This window comes from Tursiops truncatus, chromosome 12 (genome assembly GCF_011762595.2).
Source record: "Tursiops truncatus isolate mTurTru1 chromosome 12, mTurTru1.mat.Y, whole genome shotgun sequence".
Classification (NCBI taxonomy): Eukaryota; Metazoa; Chordata; class Mammalia; order Artiodactyla; family Delphinidae; genus Tursiops; species Tursiops truncatus.
The window spans coordinates 80532580-80551028 of NC_047045.1; the positions used below are offsets into that span (position 1 = coordinate 80532580).

General features: G+C 45.3%; 1 protein-coding gene across 8 annotated transcripts in view; it reads left to right on the top strand.

The window, feature by feature from the left end:
* TULP4 (TUB like protein 4) overlaps window positions 1-18449 on the top strand; it is a 228503-nt gene that overhangs the window by 141498 nt on the left and 68556 nt on the right. For 7 of the 8 annotated variants that reach the window (XM_033867906.2, XM_019951676.3, XM_033867908.2 and 4 more), the window contains 2 exons: window positions 9356-9484; window positions 17606-17767. In XM_033867906.2, coding sequence (XP_033723797.1) covers window positions 9356-9484; window positions 17606-17767 — 291 coding nt within the window. The remainder of the gene's footprint in view (window positions 1-9355; window positions 9485-17605; window positions 17768-18449) is intronic. The other variant, XM_033867911.2, reaches the window with a different exon arrangement.

Below are 18449 nucleotides of genomic sequence, written 5' to 3' on the forward strand. Positions count from 1 at the left end.
GAGCATTAAGGCCATATCTAAAGAAACACGTTGGAGCTAGCGCCACAGTTAAGACATAGAACTGGGTGGTGAAGATCAAGCAGAGAGTAATCTTTTCTGCACTGGCCGAGGTTTTCATCCTTCGTTACTTAACAGCCACAGAGGGGACACCACCCACACTGCAGGAAGCCTTGCCCTTGACAGGGGGGCAGCACTGTGTCTCTGCCCAGACGGGCCCCCCACCCAGCTGATGGGCCTGAGAGGCAGGGAGGGAAGTCTGCTTTGCTGTCCGTGTTCCTGCTGTTGACAGATGGTGTCATTCACGTGGGTGAAGAGCACCGGGGCGGGGGGGTGGGGGTGGGAAGAGACCTGTTAGGGATGTACCGAGTTTGCCAGGCCTGTCTGGCCTCCAAGTAGAGATGTTGGGCAGGATCTAGAGTAAGGGATTGAAGACAAGAACTTGGAAGTCATCGTGCTTAGATGGTTAGACCATGGATTTAAAGCTGAGACTAGATCAGATGACTAGGCAGTCAGAGTAGACTGAAGAGGGCAGGGTCAGGACTGAGCCTGGAGCTCTGCGCCCCTCGGAGGCCGGAAGAGGAAGAGCTGGCAAAGGGGAGACTGAGGGGCACTGGAGGCCGCTGTGTGCACCGTCCCCCAGCCGCGGTGCGCGTTGGCCACTGAGGCGTCCAGCTGCCAGCTGGTTCCCTGCTCCACTCCCCCGTCCCCGTTCCCGCCAAGCGGCCAGCAGCCCATGACCAACGCCCGGGGTGGCACTGGAGGCCACCCCTGCCTCAGAGCGGGGCCAGCTGTGCCGGAGCCACACACCAGGGCTCCCTGTGGGTCAGGCTGAGGAAGCCGGTCTCCAGTGACATGTGTCCTTCCCTTACACCCCAGACCTGTCCTGCCTCGCTCACTGCCTTTGTCCTGGGAGGACCCACAGGGAAAGGCTTCAGTGCGCGGGTCCCCGTCCCAGGCTCTGCTTTCAGGGACCATCACCGAGACGCCGGTAGAGAAGACTTACCGAGGGGTGAGGCCAGTGCCTTAGTGAATGTCAGCTGCCATTCTTCCTCTTTCGGGCACAGACCTCCCCCCTGGAGCCTGGAGCCTGTCCACCGCGGGACGGGGCGGCTGCGGGCAGAGCTGGAGGAAGGCCGGGCCGGGGGCTGGGGACACAGAAGACGCAGTTCTGCCCACGAGAGGTGGCGACATTGCCACAGAGTAAGTGACGTTTGAACTGCGCGTTGAGGGAAATCCTGCACCAGCTTCAAGGCTTAACTCAAGATGCACGCTGGAGTGGCCCTGGGCCCCCTTTGCGGCTCTGTCGGCTTCAGCCTCCCATTTGGGAGCTCTCCAGGCTTGCCGGCCCTGTGGGATATCCACTTTCTAGCCACGGCACGTCAGCCCAGAGGAATGGAGAGGAGGGCCTCAAGAGTGATGTGACGTGTGCTGAGCTGGTCGGGTCTTTGGGCCGCCAGAGCCCACCACCTGCCCAGTCTGCCCCCTCCCTCTGCCCACAGCCCGGCTCCTCCAGGGCACGGCTGTACCTCCTGTGCTGCTCGCCCTTGGTGGGCCCGGCGGTGGCTGTGTGGCAGGTGCCTAGAGATGCCTGTCGGGTTCATAAGACGACTCTGATTTCTTCTTGGAGGAGGCCATGAAGGGAGGCCTCGGTGGTGGGTGCACAGCCGGGAGCTGAGAAACCGTTGTCCGGAAGCACAGTGGAGGGGCGGCGAGGGGCAGAGAGAAGGAAGAGCCTCGGTCTGTCTCCTCAGAGCATGGCACTGAGACGTGTCAAGTAGAATAGAATGTGAAAGTCTGTGGAGATACGGAGAAACTCAGAAGCAGAATCTGAAATGATTTTACACGTGTCTGATTGGAAAACATTTTGAAGTCTGGCAGGGTCGAGTGCATTAGGATCTGAGGCACAGCTGGACTGCTGTTGGGATGTGCACTGTCGGCTCGCTCTGGAAAGTGACCTGGCACCGTCTGGCGAAGGCAGAGCTGCGCCTGCCTCTGCTCCAGCTGTTCCCCAGTGCAGACTCAGGGGAGCCCTGCTCTGGTTCACAGGGGGCTGGTGGCAGCATGGTTATAAGCAGCAGTGCTAGTGTAATAAAAGCGGGAAAGAAAGGGAAGGCAGCCTAAATGTTTGTCAGCAAGGGGATGAGGTAACAAACCGTGGTGTCGTCACAGTGACTGCGATGAAGCAGTGAGAACGGGCGAGTTGGGGCCACGCTTGTCAACAAGGATGAATTTCACAGCCTAATGCTGAGCTAAAGAATGCATAGAGGTTTTAAAGCTTGAGAACAGGCAGAAAGGCTGGTCATGTGTAAGCTGGACGGCAGGTACGTGGAAGCTTATGATCCTGGTTGCTCTTCTTGGGTGTATGTTTAGTGTTTTCTGTAATATTTAAAATTTTTAAAGAAACACGAAATCCTGAAGTGAGGATGCGTACGTGGGTATAAAAATGCATGTGAATTAAAAACATGAAATGCCCAGGAAGTGTTTTTTTCCTCAGAGGAGGGAGGGCTGAGGTGTGGGAGGAGCACACGGGGGCTTCCAATGGTCCTGGTGATATTTTCCTAAGCTGAATGAGGACATTACTTCAGGTGAATTTTTCTTTAAACTGTTATGTCTGCCATAAATATTGTGAAAACTCTTTTTTAAGTTTTTTAAAAAAGGCTATGGAAATATTTGTACCTTCTCTCAGCTCCACTTTTTAAATCTGTGAAATGGGAGGTTAGAATAATGGTAATACCTCCTCCTAAGATATCTGTGAAGATAAAATAAGCTAATGTATGTGAAAATGACTTTCAGACTCTTGATTATTATTATTATTATTATTACGAAAAGAAAGTGTTCAACTTCCTTGCTACAGAAATAGGTGAAGCTGGAAATACGTTCATTGTGGGAAGATCAGAAAACGTAGAAAAATTCTGATGAAAATCCCTTTACTTCACCACCACTAATGTTTTAGTTTATTTCTCTTTAGTATATGATTTTTGTTTTCTTCTGTCAGAATTAGAGTTTGTTGGTACAGCTGTTTTTGAGAATATTTCTGCATCGCAGAAGTCTGACAGCAGGAGTAAGAGAGAAGACATGAGGCGGCTTCTCCAAGCTCCCCCAGGCGCTCCTTGAGGGCAGGACGTCTGCTCCATCTGTGTGTGTCCCGTGAGCAGCGCCTTGGTGGGGCTGAGGGATGGATGGCCCCGGGCCAGTTTGGTTGCGGAGACCAAGTGCCCTGGACCGGAGCGAGGAGACTGAGGCTCTGGCCTGGAGCCTGACCTACCTCGAGCGTTCTGCGTGACCTCATGCTGGCTGCCCCCATCCTCATCTGTGAGACTGCGTGGTCGTGTCAGCTCTCAGTTGGCTAAAGCCAGTAACCGTTGTCTATACCAAGAGTATTTGTGCGAGAATAAGTGGGAGGTGATGATGGAGAACACATGCTTAGCCTTGGTAAGGTGCTCTGTAACCTCAGGGAACAGTGTTTGTGACTGAACATACTTTCCAGTAAAATTCTGCTTGGGAGATGGCAACTGAGATGGGACAGAGAAGGATGGAAGTGGGAGTCACAGGGAGTATTCACTGCACTGGTTTGAGATATGCACAAATCAGAAAATGGCCAGGAGATGAAGGTACTGACTGTTGGGTTTCCTACAGACTGTACTTTTGGATGAAGCCATTCAAAGCATTTTATATATTGCTTTAGTGGAAGACTCTCACTGCCACCTAGTAGATGAGAAGGCTAGGGACGGTAATTTTGCATTTGTGTCAGGAGACTTGATAGAGCTCTTTTTTTCCTAACTCAGTCCTGCCTGATAATATAAACTCTCCCCAAAAAGAAGATGTATTATTTTCCAACAAGAAGGTTTGGAAAACATCAGGAAGGAGTGTGTAGCTGTGAGTTTCCTGAGAAGCGTCTTGGGGAGCCAGGACTGGAAGTCACCTCCAGACAAATTCAGATTCAGGTTTAGAACCACGTAGCAGCACCCTGGTCCCTGGCCTAGGGCTTAGAAAACCATAGATCCGTGTTTTCTGAATTCCCTTATTGTCCCTGAACCATTTCCTTCATGGAGTTCTTATCAGCATATTGAATTGAATGAAGACTGGATCTGTGGACATGTAAATGAGAGAAATAAATTATGTGGAAATAAAAGCAAAAGTTTCCCTCAAACAGAGTGTTTCAAAAGGCTTAGGAAGAGAAACTCTTGCAACTCACTAATAAAAAAGACAACCCAATTAAAAAGGGGCACAGGATCTGAATAGACATTTCTTCAGAAAAGGTAAACAGATGCCCAGTAAGCACTTGCAAAGATGCTCAAAACCATTAGCCATCAGGGAAATGCAAATCAAAACCACTTCACACCCACTAGGATGGCTATAATCAAAAAGACATAGTAGCAAGTGTTGGAGAGAATGTGAAGAAACTGGAACCTCATACATTGTTGCTGGGAATGTAAATTGGAGCAGCCACTTTGGAAGACAGTCTGGCAGTTCCTCAAGAAGTTAAACGTAGAATTATCGTTTGACTCAGCAACTCCACTCCTAGGCATATACCCAAGGAAATAAAAACTGATACACAAATGTTCATAGCAGTATTATTCATAATAGCCAAAAGGTGGAAACAACCCAGATAATTATCAACTGAATGGATAAACAAAATGGTATATCCATACAGTGGAATATTATTTGACCATATAAAGGAAGTAAATACGGGCACATGCTCCAACATGGGTAAACCTTGAAAACATTATGCTGAGTGAAAGAAGCCAGGCACCGAAGGCCACACATGGTATGATTGCATTTATATGCAATGTCCAAAATAGGCAAATATGAACAGACGAAAGATCAGTGATTGTCTCGGGCTGAAGGGAGTACTGGAGGCTGATGAAGATGTTCTAGAATTTACTGTGATGATTGCACAGCTCTATAAATGATACAAAAACCATTGAGTTTTACTTTTTAAATGGGTTGTATGGTATGTCAGTTTTGTCTCAGTACAACTGTTGATGCCCCCCGCCCCGCCCCAAATCTCACTTGGACTAGTTTTAACATCTTAGTGTTGAAAGAGAACAGTATAAAATTCTAAAGAAATACGGTTAATCGTCCTTCAGGAATATTTTAATTTAGAAAGATTTGTGGAGTGCTGCTGTGTGCCTGCCATCATGCCGGGCCTCAGGAGTACAGATGCAAAGAAACCGTCAGGCTGGCGAGAACCAGAGACGGTGTGCGGGGCGTGAACGCGTGCACCAGAACTGGGCAGGGGCACGTTGCTGTGTGCCTGCTGCTGCCCCAAGGTCCTTTCTCATCGTAGTTTTCACAATAGCTCTAGAAGGATTGCTGCTGTTACCCCCGTTGCAGATGAGGAAAAGGGACCCAAGCGGGTCAACAGGGTGCCCGAGGCCATGCAGCTGGTGAGCGGTGCGGCCGGGGCTGAGCTCTGGACCTCACGGGACTGTCATGCTGGTGGGCATGAAGCCGTTGTCCACATTGAATTTCTTCCAGCCTCTGTTTCAGGGTGCTTTTGGTTCTTTGTTAAAAAACAGCTAAATGTATCTAAAATTCAGTTGGCACTCATTTTGTTTTTCTTGTACAAGTGAAGTTAGTGCTGTTTCGCTTAATAAATTACAGAATAAGAACTGAGTGGTAATAATCACTTACAGAGATTTATAACTTGAGCTATTTGTATTTAAGGTATGTCCAAATTACATTCTTTTAGGGTTAAGGGAAATATTTCTGAACATTGGTGATACTGGTTGTTCACTGCGGTAGTTTCCTGTATATATCTGTAAAGTAGAAATTATATCTACCAACAGCATTTGAAGGGTTCCTGCCTCAAACGATGAACATTCTTGGATGAACTGGTGCCTTGGATTAACTGGCACTAGAGTTTTGTTCTGCCTAAAAATAGTTCTAGAAGTAGGAGGTGAAGTGACTTATTGAGGGCATTAGAGTACAGCCCAAATAGGCCTTCAGCAGACCTGCACTGTATTTTTAGCGTAGATTTCTCTGCCGTTAATTTTACTCAATAAGTATTGATTGATAAGAATAGCTGTAAAATGATAGAAACCTTACATTGGAGAGGGCGACAGGCTAGCATTTTGGGGACTAATCAAAGACCTGGGTCAGAACTTGGCTTAGCCTCTGTCTGTAGAGGAACACATACTTCAGCTAACATGTTAAATGCTGAAGTTCTTTTGTGCCCAAAGCAAACAGGAGCCCCGTTTTCCTTTAAAAGGGAAGGAAGCTCTGCCTTAGAATGCCTGGGCAGCTGCCTAGCACCCTGCCACGTCATCTGGGCAACTGAGAACCCAGCTGGCCCCTGCTTGGTAATTCCTCAACACTCTGGTATGTCCTGACATTGCCAAGCAGACTGGAGGGATTCGCAGAACAGGAAATAAGCGGCCGGGAGATAAGACGGGCAGCTCCGCAGACGAGAGCGGAAATGAGAAAACTAATCCAGGGAAACAACATCGCAGTTTAACTTTATTTTTAAACCAAGGATCACTGGAAAGATTTCTCCCTCTAATTTAGGGGAGCAACCCACCTATATTCAGTTATACCGGTTATACTCACAGCAAAGAAGTGTGTGTATGGGGACTGCACTTCTGTTTACTGCTGCATCTCAACTGATCAGGAATTAAGAAAAGATGACATTGAGTCTGTGAACTCTTTGTTTCTCCAACAACTACTACTGTGTTGTCATAAGACCAAGACATTTTTAACATTAGAAATAACTTTAAAACATTTTTTTGCCTCTGCTCTTTTGTGTTTGTGTCATGCTGCGACTTGCAGGCTGTCTTCATGAAGAAGAGAGGTTTTGTTACTGATAATAACTAAATATGCAATCATGTGTGGCGATGGTTGTTAAAGGAAAAAGGCAAAAGTATAGAAAATGTGACTAACCTCTGTTCTCTGAAATGTGATGCCTTGTCATCAAATATTATAAGGAAGGTCATAGTAGATGAATGTTCACTGTATTTAACTTAGGAAATAAGTGTTCTTATTTGTCATATTCCGCCCTCTTGTAGCCATCCTGAAGTGCATTTGTGATTGTGGGCTTAGGTGATGCAGGTGTCTTGAGGGACCATATTGCAGCACATTGTGGGCGGCACTGCTCAGGCCGATTGTTGTTGGGTCCGAAAGTTTATGAAGTTGGTTTTTATTGGCTACTTGGAAATTCTAAATTTTATGATACATTCAGTGTGGTGCATTTAAAGACTTTAATTATGTTGGTTTTACTATTTTTAAAAATTAGATCAGTAATTTAAATACAGAATTTTTAAAGCTAGACTTTAAAAACATGAATCTGGATTTGTTGCCCTCCCGTCCGCCTGTTTTGAGGCCCCTCCTGTGTATGTTCACAACTCTGTACTTGCATACAGAGCAGGGTATTATGTCTGTTTAGTGAACTGAACTCCGCAGGGACAAAGATTTCCTAACTTTCTATCCTCACAGCCTAATGGTTTGTAATAGGCAGTCTGTCAGTGTTGGCTCTTGTTAAAATGCCTTTGGGAGTCGAAAGTAACCTACTTGAAGTAGTTTTCAAAGCGTAACTGAATGAGAATCGTAACTTACGTGTGGCTGTTTGGCATGATATGCTCAGCATTCCTGTGTGTCAGTGTTCAGAGGTGAGCATGCCTCTGCCCTTTTCCTCCGGTGGCGCAGCTCAGGGGGAGGAGGGTGCACGTAAACCTGTGGTTATAGCAGGTGGTGTGAGCACGGCACCTGCAGAGCAGTGACCAGAGAGGGACAGGCAGTCGCAGTGGAGGGACAAAAGCTAGATGGGGCTGCCGGCAGCTGGCAGTGTCCGCATCCACGGAACTTGCATCCGTTTTGCAGGCGGGCCATTGACTAGCTTAGATTTGGCCGACAAGTGCCAGGTCTCAAAAGATTGCAGCGTTTCAGCTCTTGATGCACAGTTTTAAAAAAGAGCTACAGTATCCTTACATTTTAAGTGGGTAGTAATTTCCTCTTGGACAATTTGAGGATTTTAGTATGCATCTTGCAACAAATGCTGATACCACCAAGTGTGGTGGATCAAGGCTGGGGGGCCTCTCCTGGCTCCCTGGTGCCCATGGTACAGCTTTGAGAAGGGGCAGGGCTTCTGTGTCGGTCTGTGGTTTGGACGCAGATGGACATGAGGAGGGAACTGTGCTTTTGGAGGTCTGTGATGGTCAGTCCTTGGCCTCAGCCGCTCGCAGTCAGTGGTTCAGAACATAAGTGGAACTTGGGGACCCTATGCACCGGTGCCACGTATTCACGAGGGTTGTTAGCTTATGAGGCACAAAGTCCTGGGAGGAGACGAGATTCGCATCTTGTGAGCAGCAGGGGTGCTCTCGCTGGTTAGTAACAGTCCTCATTCGACTGACATACATCTGCATGTGTCCACGTATCCATGGCTGTTCTGGCTCCCAGCTGGACTTTGCGCTTGCCGAGGGCAGGCCCTGTCTTCTCCACCTCCGTGTTGGTCACGCGGCAGCGTGCAGCATGGATCTGATGAGTACGAGCTGAACGAAGGAAACGATCACGGTCACCAGCGCGGGCGGGCCAGGTGACCTCCAGAAGCATTCCCCTTGGGGAGCCCGGCGCTGGTTTTGTGCCTCCTGGGACCACTTCATAGCCCTGTGCCCTTACGGGTTTTACTGGGCTCTGTGAGGGCTGATCCCACAGACCACCTACCTGCGGCCATGAACGAGTGATAGTTGAGAAAGATGAAAATGATTGTCCACGTTCAGGATTTTTCAAATTTAAAAATTAAGTTCTCATACTCATCCGTTTTGAAGCTTATAGTTTCTTCGTATTTCCTCTGTGATAAATCCTGAACAGCTTAGATATTTCAACTGTGTATTTTTTCCAAATTGGCATGCTTAGATGCTGAACTACTTGGAAATAATGTAGCCTGGCAAAGGTACAGAGAATTTCACTTTGGGAAAAAAATGAGATTACATAGGCCGCACCCTTTCTTCCATCTGTACCAAGCAAGTAGTGCCCTGACTCAGGTGCACACAGGAGGTTTCGAGGCAATCGTTTCCCCACCACCCACGGCCCTCAGGCGAGCGAGCCTGGCACTGTGGAGGCAGGGCCGGGTACGGGTGGGCTCTGGGCCGGCTCTGCGGTCACGGCGACGGGCGCTGCGGCGCTGTGGTTCGTGGTTTGCTCAGGTGCCTGCTGTTTGTCAGGAGGCCGCGTCACGTGGGCCTGGTCCCCTGAGGCGCTGCCGTGTGTCCTCTCTGCTGGACTCCCCACCCCCCATCCTCCCCGAGTCCTTGCCTTTGTCCGTGCGTTCTAGTTAGTTTTGGGTCTGATAACGTCGTAGATGTGATTGCGGCCCACGGGCTCCTTCCCTGCAGTAAGTGTCTTTTTGGTCGTTTCCTAGGTCGTGTTGGTGAGGTGGAACGAGCCGTACCAGAAGCTGGCCACGTGCGACGCAGACGGCGGGATATTCGTGTGGATCCAGTACGAAGGGCGGTGGTCTGTGGAGCTGGTCAACGACCGAGGGGCCCAGGTGAGCGGGCAGGACGCTTCTCCAGGGAAGGGCGGAGGGCAGATGAATGAAACCAGCATCCTGCTTCTCGTGCTGCCTGTTGAGTACATCACTGGAGCGAGAGAAGGATCGTCCTTCCTTCTCTTCCACTCTGCGGCTGTTGTGAGAACGCTCCAGGCCTTAAGCTTTAATTAAACCTGTGAAGTCGTTTTTCGCCACTCAGTGTTGTGATTACCTGTTAAATTCCGATTTAACGAAGCGCTCCTGGCGTAGCGCTTCTTTGCTGCCCCGTGGAAGGTATTTTCCCGTGTTGTCATCTTCCTAGTTCTCTCACGGGGAGCTCCACATGACCGTTCTCACAGCCAATCCCCAAGCCGAGTTTTTCACAGTCCCTTCGGTCAGGTTTCAATTAGCGGGGCCACCTGTTGTCGTCACTCAGCTCTCCCTTTCTGGTACCAATTTGTCGCTGCTCTGAGGAAAACAGTTGCTCCAGGGACGCCCTGCCGAGCTGTGCTATTTTAAAAACCACTTCGTGGGTCCTCGTGGCTGATGGTATGGCCCTGGCTCTCCCTCCCCGTGAGGACGGCTGTGTGGAGCTCCTGTCTCGTGTGTTTAAGGACACGGGTCCCGTGCCAAGGATTTGACAGGCCCGAGTGCTGGGGGAACCTTTATTGACAAGGGGTTTCTTAGTCTGTTTGGCTCCGGGGTGGTTCCCCTGTGACTGCCTTTCTATACATTCCTAAGGAAATGAATTCTCACCCTCTCTCTTCCCATCTGTTGCTTAAATAAGCTACGAGCTCTCCAACTTCGAAAGATGCAGATGGGTGAGGTGACATAAAATTGCAGGGAATGAAGCTCTTACTGGCAGTTACTGCCAGGCTGAGGAACTTTGTAAGATGCCATCACAGAAGGCAGAGCTACCTCTGGGTGCAAACAGAGCATACTTCTTTGTGTGAGTTTATTTATTTGGTAGGGTCGGTGTCATAATTTTGACTGACTCTGGTAAGGCCTTACCGGTATCCTGTATTCCGCCGTGAGTGGAAAAAGGAAGAGGTGGCGCCTACGCTGTGACTACTAACTGACCTTGAAATTGAGCCACAGATGTGGAAACCTCCATGCCCATAAGAAGTTCACGTCACCTAGAAGGTGGACACTGTGGTCAAGAGCATGAGCTCTGGAGTCAGTGTCTCGGTCCGTCACGCTTCAGTAGGAGATACTTTACTTCTGTGCCTCAGTTTCCTCATCTGTACACAGGGAATTTAATGGTGCCTGCCCCCATGGATCACTTGGGAGGATTACAGAAGATTCCATATGGAAGGGAGTTCCCTGGTAGCCCAGTGGTTAGGATTCCAGGCTTTTGCTACCGTGTCTCGGGTTCAGCCCCTGGTCAGGGAGCTGAGATCCTGCAAGTTGCGTGGCACAGCCCCCCCAAAAAACAGGTTAAATGTGGAGAACGCTGTGCCACGTCTGCACATGATGGTTGTCCCCACAAGTTGCGATGGTGCCTGAAGCACTCACAAGGTGCCAGCACCCATAGCCACCACCACGGGGCGCATCTGCCCTTAGGTCGTCGCCATAGCGTCATCACCAAAGACCAGCTTCAGACCTTGAGGCAGCAACTCTTCTGCACTTGCCCATGAGGGTCTTTGAAGTGCCGCTGTTCTCCCATCCACCAGAGTGAAGCCTTTCCCTAGAAAGGCCCAGTGGTCACGTGAGACATGTCTTCAGACCTTGGCCGGCAAGAGGTCTTACAGAGTGTTACTCCTACAGAATGGCACTCAGTGCTGGCCTTTTCCAGGTGTCATCCCTCACCTCCACAGGAACCCTGTTGGGAAGGTGTTGTTACTCTCAGTTAATGGAAGAAAAAACCCAGCTCAGGGAGGTTGAGTAACTCACCCAGGGAAGTTGGTTCATGGTTTGTAAAGCCAGAATTTGAACCCAGGTTTGAGTCCGAAACTCTGTCTTGTTCCCAGACAATAAACTGTTTTCTCTTTAGCAGAGGTTCACATACTCATAGTACATCCAGAGAGCTCAGGCTTCACTGCCATTGGCGAGTCCGGCCCCCCAGCCTGGTGGTGCTGCCACACTGTCTCCTGCTGACGGCAGCTTCTCTGAGGAGGGAGACATCTGTCACCTCCACGTCAGAGCCGTGTGGCCTCTGCCACCGCCATATACCCTCAGCCTTTCTTTTCATTGAGAGTTTGGCGAAAAAAAAAAGCGTGTTAGAAACAAGAACGGATGCATTCAGACCTGGAAGTGAATGAGCTTACATGGACCATAGAACATCTGGAAGCACCTAGAATCTCCCAAAAGCCTGTTCCTTTCAGGTTCAACCAGAGTAATCACTGTATCTAGTGATCTGATCCAGATCTTCATATAGCTTTGCTGTTTGCCACTCTGATTCTACAGACCTCAGAATCCATTGAGCAATTGTTATCGTTAAGCACTTGCATTTGGAGGAGATTTGGCCGCTTTTAATTGTGTTGGAGTCGCGTCCTGTATGAGAAGCGTCATGCACCGGTGAGGATGGCTCACTGGTGGAGGGAGTGCAGGGTCCGTGCACCGGGAGCGGTGTCTGGGGGCAGGAGGGACAGTTCTGTGCCTGGAGGAGGAGCGTCCTTGAAGTGATACTCTTGAGAAGAGGTGACAGGTGATCTTTGTTATATAGCAGGCCTTTCATCGTCGTGAGGTAATCAGACATTTGGCAGAAGCCAGGTGAAGCTTTAACACTCTTTTTTTCAGGAAATGATTATGAGTCCTTTATTTCCAAAATGAGTCTGGAACAGTGCCTGCATTATTTCATAGCATTGGTCACAGGCCGGCTGTGCCAGGCCCAGGCCTCGGACCGTCAGAGGAAAGGCTGTCTTGGGCGCCGGGCCGTCCAGGCTGCTCCTCAGCTTTGGTCAGTCATGTCGAGAGAGCCCTGAACGTGGGCCAGGAGTGCCACAGCCCCCCGCATCGGATAGGCCACAGCAGAGGGCTTTCTGCTTATTTCCTTAACACACTAGGGACTCAGTTCCCCTGGTTTTGTTTTTCCAATTTTGGTATAGTCTTATCACTCTATGCCAACCTAATTTAATAAACGCAATTAGATCATGTAAACATCCTCTGTTATCATTTTTTGTGACTGTAAGATGGGTGGTGCCTTGGAGAAGCATCTTGTCACTGGCTATACGTTTTCTCACTCTAGTGAGATGTTTTTCCTTTAGCACAAAGATAAATGAGTTAAAACCCATGTAAATAAGTAACATTATCTTTGCAAAATGAAATGACTTTTACAGTTTATTGCAGAATTAATGTGTTGTCTGTAAAAAAAAAAAATCTTTTCAGTTCTTAAGAAAAACTAGATAATGTAACTGGTTGAAACATAAGGTCAGAGAAACCAAGATTCTGAGTTGAAAAACAAACAGCTTTTTCCAGTACCTTCAGACCAGCTGTCGAGGAGCTGTCTCACACCCCCATGCCATTGTCATGAGGGGGACGTGCTGACCACTGATAACCTATAACCCCTGCTGGGAAAACAGCAAGAAGTTCATGTCCTTTTGGTGTTTGTTCATTTGTTTTATTACTATCTGAAGTGTGAAAAGTCCAGTAATGTTACAAATTTCAATGAAGGTGAACATTTCCAAGTATAAGCAACAGTGAAGATGATAATCCATTTTTTTAAGTTAGAAAATACTTAAAAGGTAGTACAAACTGAAAAAGTAAATTAAGGCGGTAGAAACAGGACCAAATATAACAATAATTAGAATAAATGTAAATGGACTGACTTCACCGGTCAAGATGATGCTTGACAGATTACGTTTTTAAAAACATAGCTATATGCTATTAGGAGCCACACCTAAAACTTAAGGACATATACAAGTTTAAAGTAAAAAGGTGGAAAAGATGTATTGAGCAAATATCCAGGAAAAAGGAAAGCTGGAGTAGCAACTGTTACTTTCGGATGAAATAGACTTAAAGATAGAAAGTAATGTTTCGTTTATAGAGTGCTACCACATAATGATAAAGGCTGTAGTTTACCAAGATGATATTTTAAATATGTGCACTTATTAGTAATAGCGTCAAGATATGTGAAGGAAATTGACAGAACTGAAAGTAAAAACTGATGAATTCATTGATATACTGAAAAGTTTCAACAACAAAAAAAATCAGCAAAGATATAGAAGATCTGAGCAACACAGTTAACAAGCTTGACCTAATGGACACTCGTAGTTACTGAATCCACCGAGTAGAGAACATACATTTTTCTCAGACACACACAGAATGTTTACAAAAATTAATCATGTTCTGAGGTTTCGCAGACTTTTTCTGTGAAGGGGCAAGTTAGTACATATTTTAGGCTTTGTGGACGAGGAGTCAGAATTGAGGATATTACGTAAGTACTAACAAGAAAGAAAAGAAAACCAGAAAACGTTTTGTTGATAAAGTTAAAAAGTTTATTTATGGATGCTAAAATTTGAATTTTATATAATTTCACATACAACAAAGTATCATTCCTCTCGAAATTTTTTCCTAACCATTTAAAACCGTAGTTTGTGGACTGTACAAAAATAGGCGGCAAATAGATTTGGCCCACTGGCCATAGTTTGCCAGCCTGTTTTAAGGCATTCATAAAACCTAAACAAATTTCCACTGGTAGCTCTCATGATTATGGACCATGATTTCTGAATGGGTTAGAAGTTAATAACAAAAACATAAATTTAAGAAATTGGTGGGAATTCCCTGGCGGTCCAGTGGTTAGGACTCGGCCCTTTCACTGCCGGGGCCCAGGTTCAGTCCCTGGTCAGGGTACTAAGATCCCAGAAGCCATGCAGCGTGGCCAGAAAAAAAGAAAAGAAAGGAAATTGCTGACCAAATACCTAGACACTTGGTCATTTTTAAACGCATTGTTAACTAGTTCACGGCCATTTATAAAAGCTTAGGTCTGAATGATAACGGACTGTCCACATATCAAAACTTGTGAGATAGGATTAAAGTGGTGATATAAGAAAATAGATATCCTAGGGTCTTCCCTAGTGGCGCAGTGGTTAAGAATCTGCCTGCCAGTGCAGGGGACAAGGGTTCGAACCCTGCTCCGGGAAGATCCCACATGCCGCAGAGCAGCTAAGCCCGTGTACCACAACTGCTGAGCCTGAGCTCTAGAGCCTGCGAGCCACAACTACTGAGTCCACACGCCACAACTACTGAAGCCTACACGCCTAGAGCCCGTGCTCTACAACAAGAGAAGCCACCACAATGAGAAGCTCGTGCACCACAACGAAGAGTAGCCCCTGCTCGCCGCAACTAGAGAAAGCCTGTGCGCAGCAACAAAGACCCCACACAGCCGAAGTTAAATAAATAAATAAATAAACTAATTTTTTTAAAAAAGAGAATATATATCCTTAATTTATGTATATTAGAAAGGAATAAAACTCTGATCAAATGAACAGAGTAAATCCAGTAAAAGGAGAAAGAAAATATAATTTAAATAAAAGTAGAAATTAATGCAATAGCGAAAAAATCATACAATAGAGGAGATCAACAAATTCAAAAATTTGTTCTTTGGAAAAAAATTAATGAAGTAGACAAACTGCTGGCAAGCCTTGAGTAAGAGAAGAAAGTTGAAACCTAAAATAATTTTATGAATGAAAAGTTGAGCATAACTGTAGATAAGGTAGAGATTACAAGGTAGTCAAAGGTAAATAAAAGATGCCCAGGTAATTCAGTGGGGGAAGAACCATCTTTTTTTTTTTAATTGAGGTATAATTGACATATAACATACTGGTTTCAGGTGTACAACAGAATTTGTATCTACTGGGAAATGATCGCCACGATAAGTCTATTTGACATCCAAGGAATAGTCTTTTTGACAAATGGTGCAGAAGCAACTGAATATCTGCATTTAAAATTTAAAAAGTAGAACCTTGATTCTTACCATACACCCTGTGCAAAAATTAAGTGAATCATAGACATTAATGTAAAAGCTGTACACTTCTTCTGGAAAGTTTGCGTTTGCCACCTTGGGTTAGGTAAAGATTTCTTGGATTGGATACAAAAAGCATGAAACGTAAGAGAAAGAACTTGATATTGGACTTCAACAAAATTTAAAACTTACTTTTTGAAAGATATCCTTAAGAAAATGAAAAGGCAAGTTACAGAACGGGAGAAATTATTTGCAGCACATATTCAGATAAAGGATAGTATCTAGATTTTTACAACACGATAAGAAGGTCAAAAACTTCTATATATCTGTATACATATGTGTATGTGTGTGTGTATTTACGTATATAATGAATAGGTGAACGTGAACGGATATACAAATAGATATATATGGCAAGGGATGTGAATAGAAAGGTTCCAAAAGAGGATGTGCATATGATCAATAAGCACATGAAATGATGCTCAGCATATTAATCATTGGGGAAATGCAAATTAAAAGCACAGTGTCCTACCACTACACACCTACTAGAATAGCTAAAATAAAAAAGACTGGCAACACCGAGTGCTGGTGAGGTGTGGACCTACTCACATATATTACTGATGGGAATGTGAAATGGTTTAGCCACTTTGGAAAAGCTTGGTAATTTCTTAGGCATTTAAACATACACTTACCATATGACCCAGCAGTTAATTCCATTCCTAGGTATTTACTCAAGAAAAATGAAACCATGTGCCTACAGAAAGCCTTGCACGTGAATACTCATAGCAATTTTGTAATAAGCAAATACTGGAAACGCCCAGCCCTTTGGGGAGATGAATAAACTGTGGTATATTTATGCCATGGAATATTACTCATCTATAAAAAGGAATGAACTACTGATGCACACAAGAAATCAGAATACTCTCAAAATTATTATACTGAGTAGAAGCAATCATAAAGAAAAGTGAACATACTGTGTGGTTCTATTCATGCGAAATTCCTAGAATAAGCAGCTAGTTACAGAAGTTAGGTCACTGGTTGCCTCAGACCCAGGGTGAGGGCAGGGAATTGACTGCCAAGGGGAACTTTATTTATTGTACATAAATTATAGCTCACTAAAGGTGATATTTAAAAGGATAATAAGTACTATTAACTACTTGCCAACAGTTTTGAGAACTTACATGAACTGGACAAATTCCTAAAATAATATTTTAATAGAACTGACTCAAGAAGAAATAAAAAGAGAAGCTTGCCTGCTGCTAACACTATTAAATAAATTGAAGCAATGATTAAAAATCATCCCACAAAAAAGTGCAAAGCCAGATGGTTTCACAGGCATGTTCCACCAAACTTTGAAGCAACAGGTCGGCCCAGTTTATACAAATTCTTCCTGGCCATGGAAGAAAAGGGACTACCCTCTAACTCATTCTGAGAGGTCAGCATTAACCCTGATAAATTCAAACAAAGACGTTATAAAAAATGAAATCACAAGTTTGCCTCACTCGTGAATACAGATGTGGAAATCCCAAACACGTAATCAACTTCAACTGTACGTGTAAAGGACAATACTTGACCTCGAAGTTGGGCTTCTTCTAGGTATGTAAGGATGGCATAAAACTGGGAAATCCATGGAAGTAATTTGCTGCAGTAATAGATTAAAAGAGGAAAAACATGTGGTCCTTTGAATAAATGCATTTGATAGAACTGAACACCCAAGTATAAGTAATGTGTTCCGGTTAGAGATTATTTCTCATTTTGATTGCGGGAATGTTGTTAGCAAGACTGAGAAACGTATATAATCAGAAACTGAGAGCTTTACTATCTTGATAAGTGACCACGAGACACTGATGGAGAATCTGGTACTATAAGGGGCAGGCCGTAGAACAGTGTCTAAAAGCAAGGATGCTGGAGCCGCACAACCCTTGATCATTCTTCGCTCTGCCCCTCGCCAGCCCTGTGAGACCAAGGAGAAGTTACTTCTCTCCGCTGTGGGAGGTATTACCATGGGCTTAATGAATTACCATGTGTGACACACTTAGCACCTTCACGCTGGCATATGCTTTTCAAATAATGTGTTTTATGTGTTATTGTTAAAATACATGCAACAACATATTGTATTGTCTCTTTAAGGCCATCTCGATCTTAGCCAAAGGCTAAGGTAATGACTACGTCTAGTCTTTGATAAAAGTGCTTTCCCTTTCAGATTACAAATTGACTCCTTTTATCTGTGTGTCCCAAAGGTGAGTGATTTCACGTGGAGCCACGATGGGACTCAAGCACTTATTTCGTATCGAGATGGGTTTGTCCTGGTTGGTTCTGTCAGTGGACAAAGACACTGGTCATCTGAGATCAACTTGGAAAGTCAAATCACATGCGGCATATGGACGCCCGATGACCAACAGGTAATGCCTCTTGAACATGATGTGTCATGTTAAAATGACGTGAGCTGAGGGGGAAAAGCGTTAAGTACTAATACGGGGTGGGGGGAGGGGGGAGGAGAGCTGTCTCAAAGGCTGGTAAAGAATGACAAAGGGAAAGAACACTGAGCTTGTCCAGGTAAAAATTAACACCAACATTTCATGTGTTAATAGATTGGGGAAATAACATTCCCCACCAATACTGTGAATACTGAGTTAACAGTTTAATTATAGAAAATACTCATACAAATTTACTTTAAAATCTGCATAAATAGCCAATTGATAAATGGATAATGGACATAAATCGTTCACAAAAGAAGTTCAACCAGTCAGTAATCATGGTGGGAAAGTATGTATTCTCAGGGAAAAAATGCGAAATAGCATAGTGAGAGGGTATATTTTCACTTATTAACAAAGAAAATGATACCCATGATTTTATTGATCATTCGTAAGTATTTTCATTCATTGCTGGTAATAATATGCATTCGATCTTTGGGGTGGCAAAGATTTGATACATTTTTAAGCAAGTCTAAAAAATTATCATCTGCTTTGACCTGGTGATATGCTTTAGGAATTTATCTAAAAGAGACAAAATGGGAAGAAAATAAAAGTTGTGGTCGTTAAAGCATTATTTATGATAGTAAAAATTTGGCAACAGCCTAGTAGT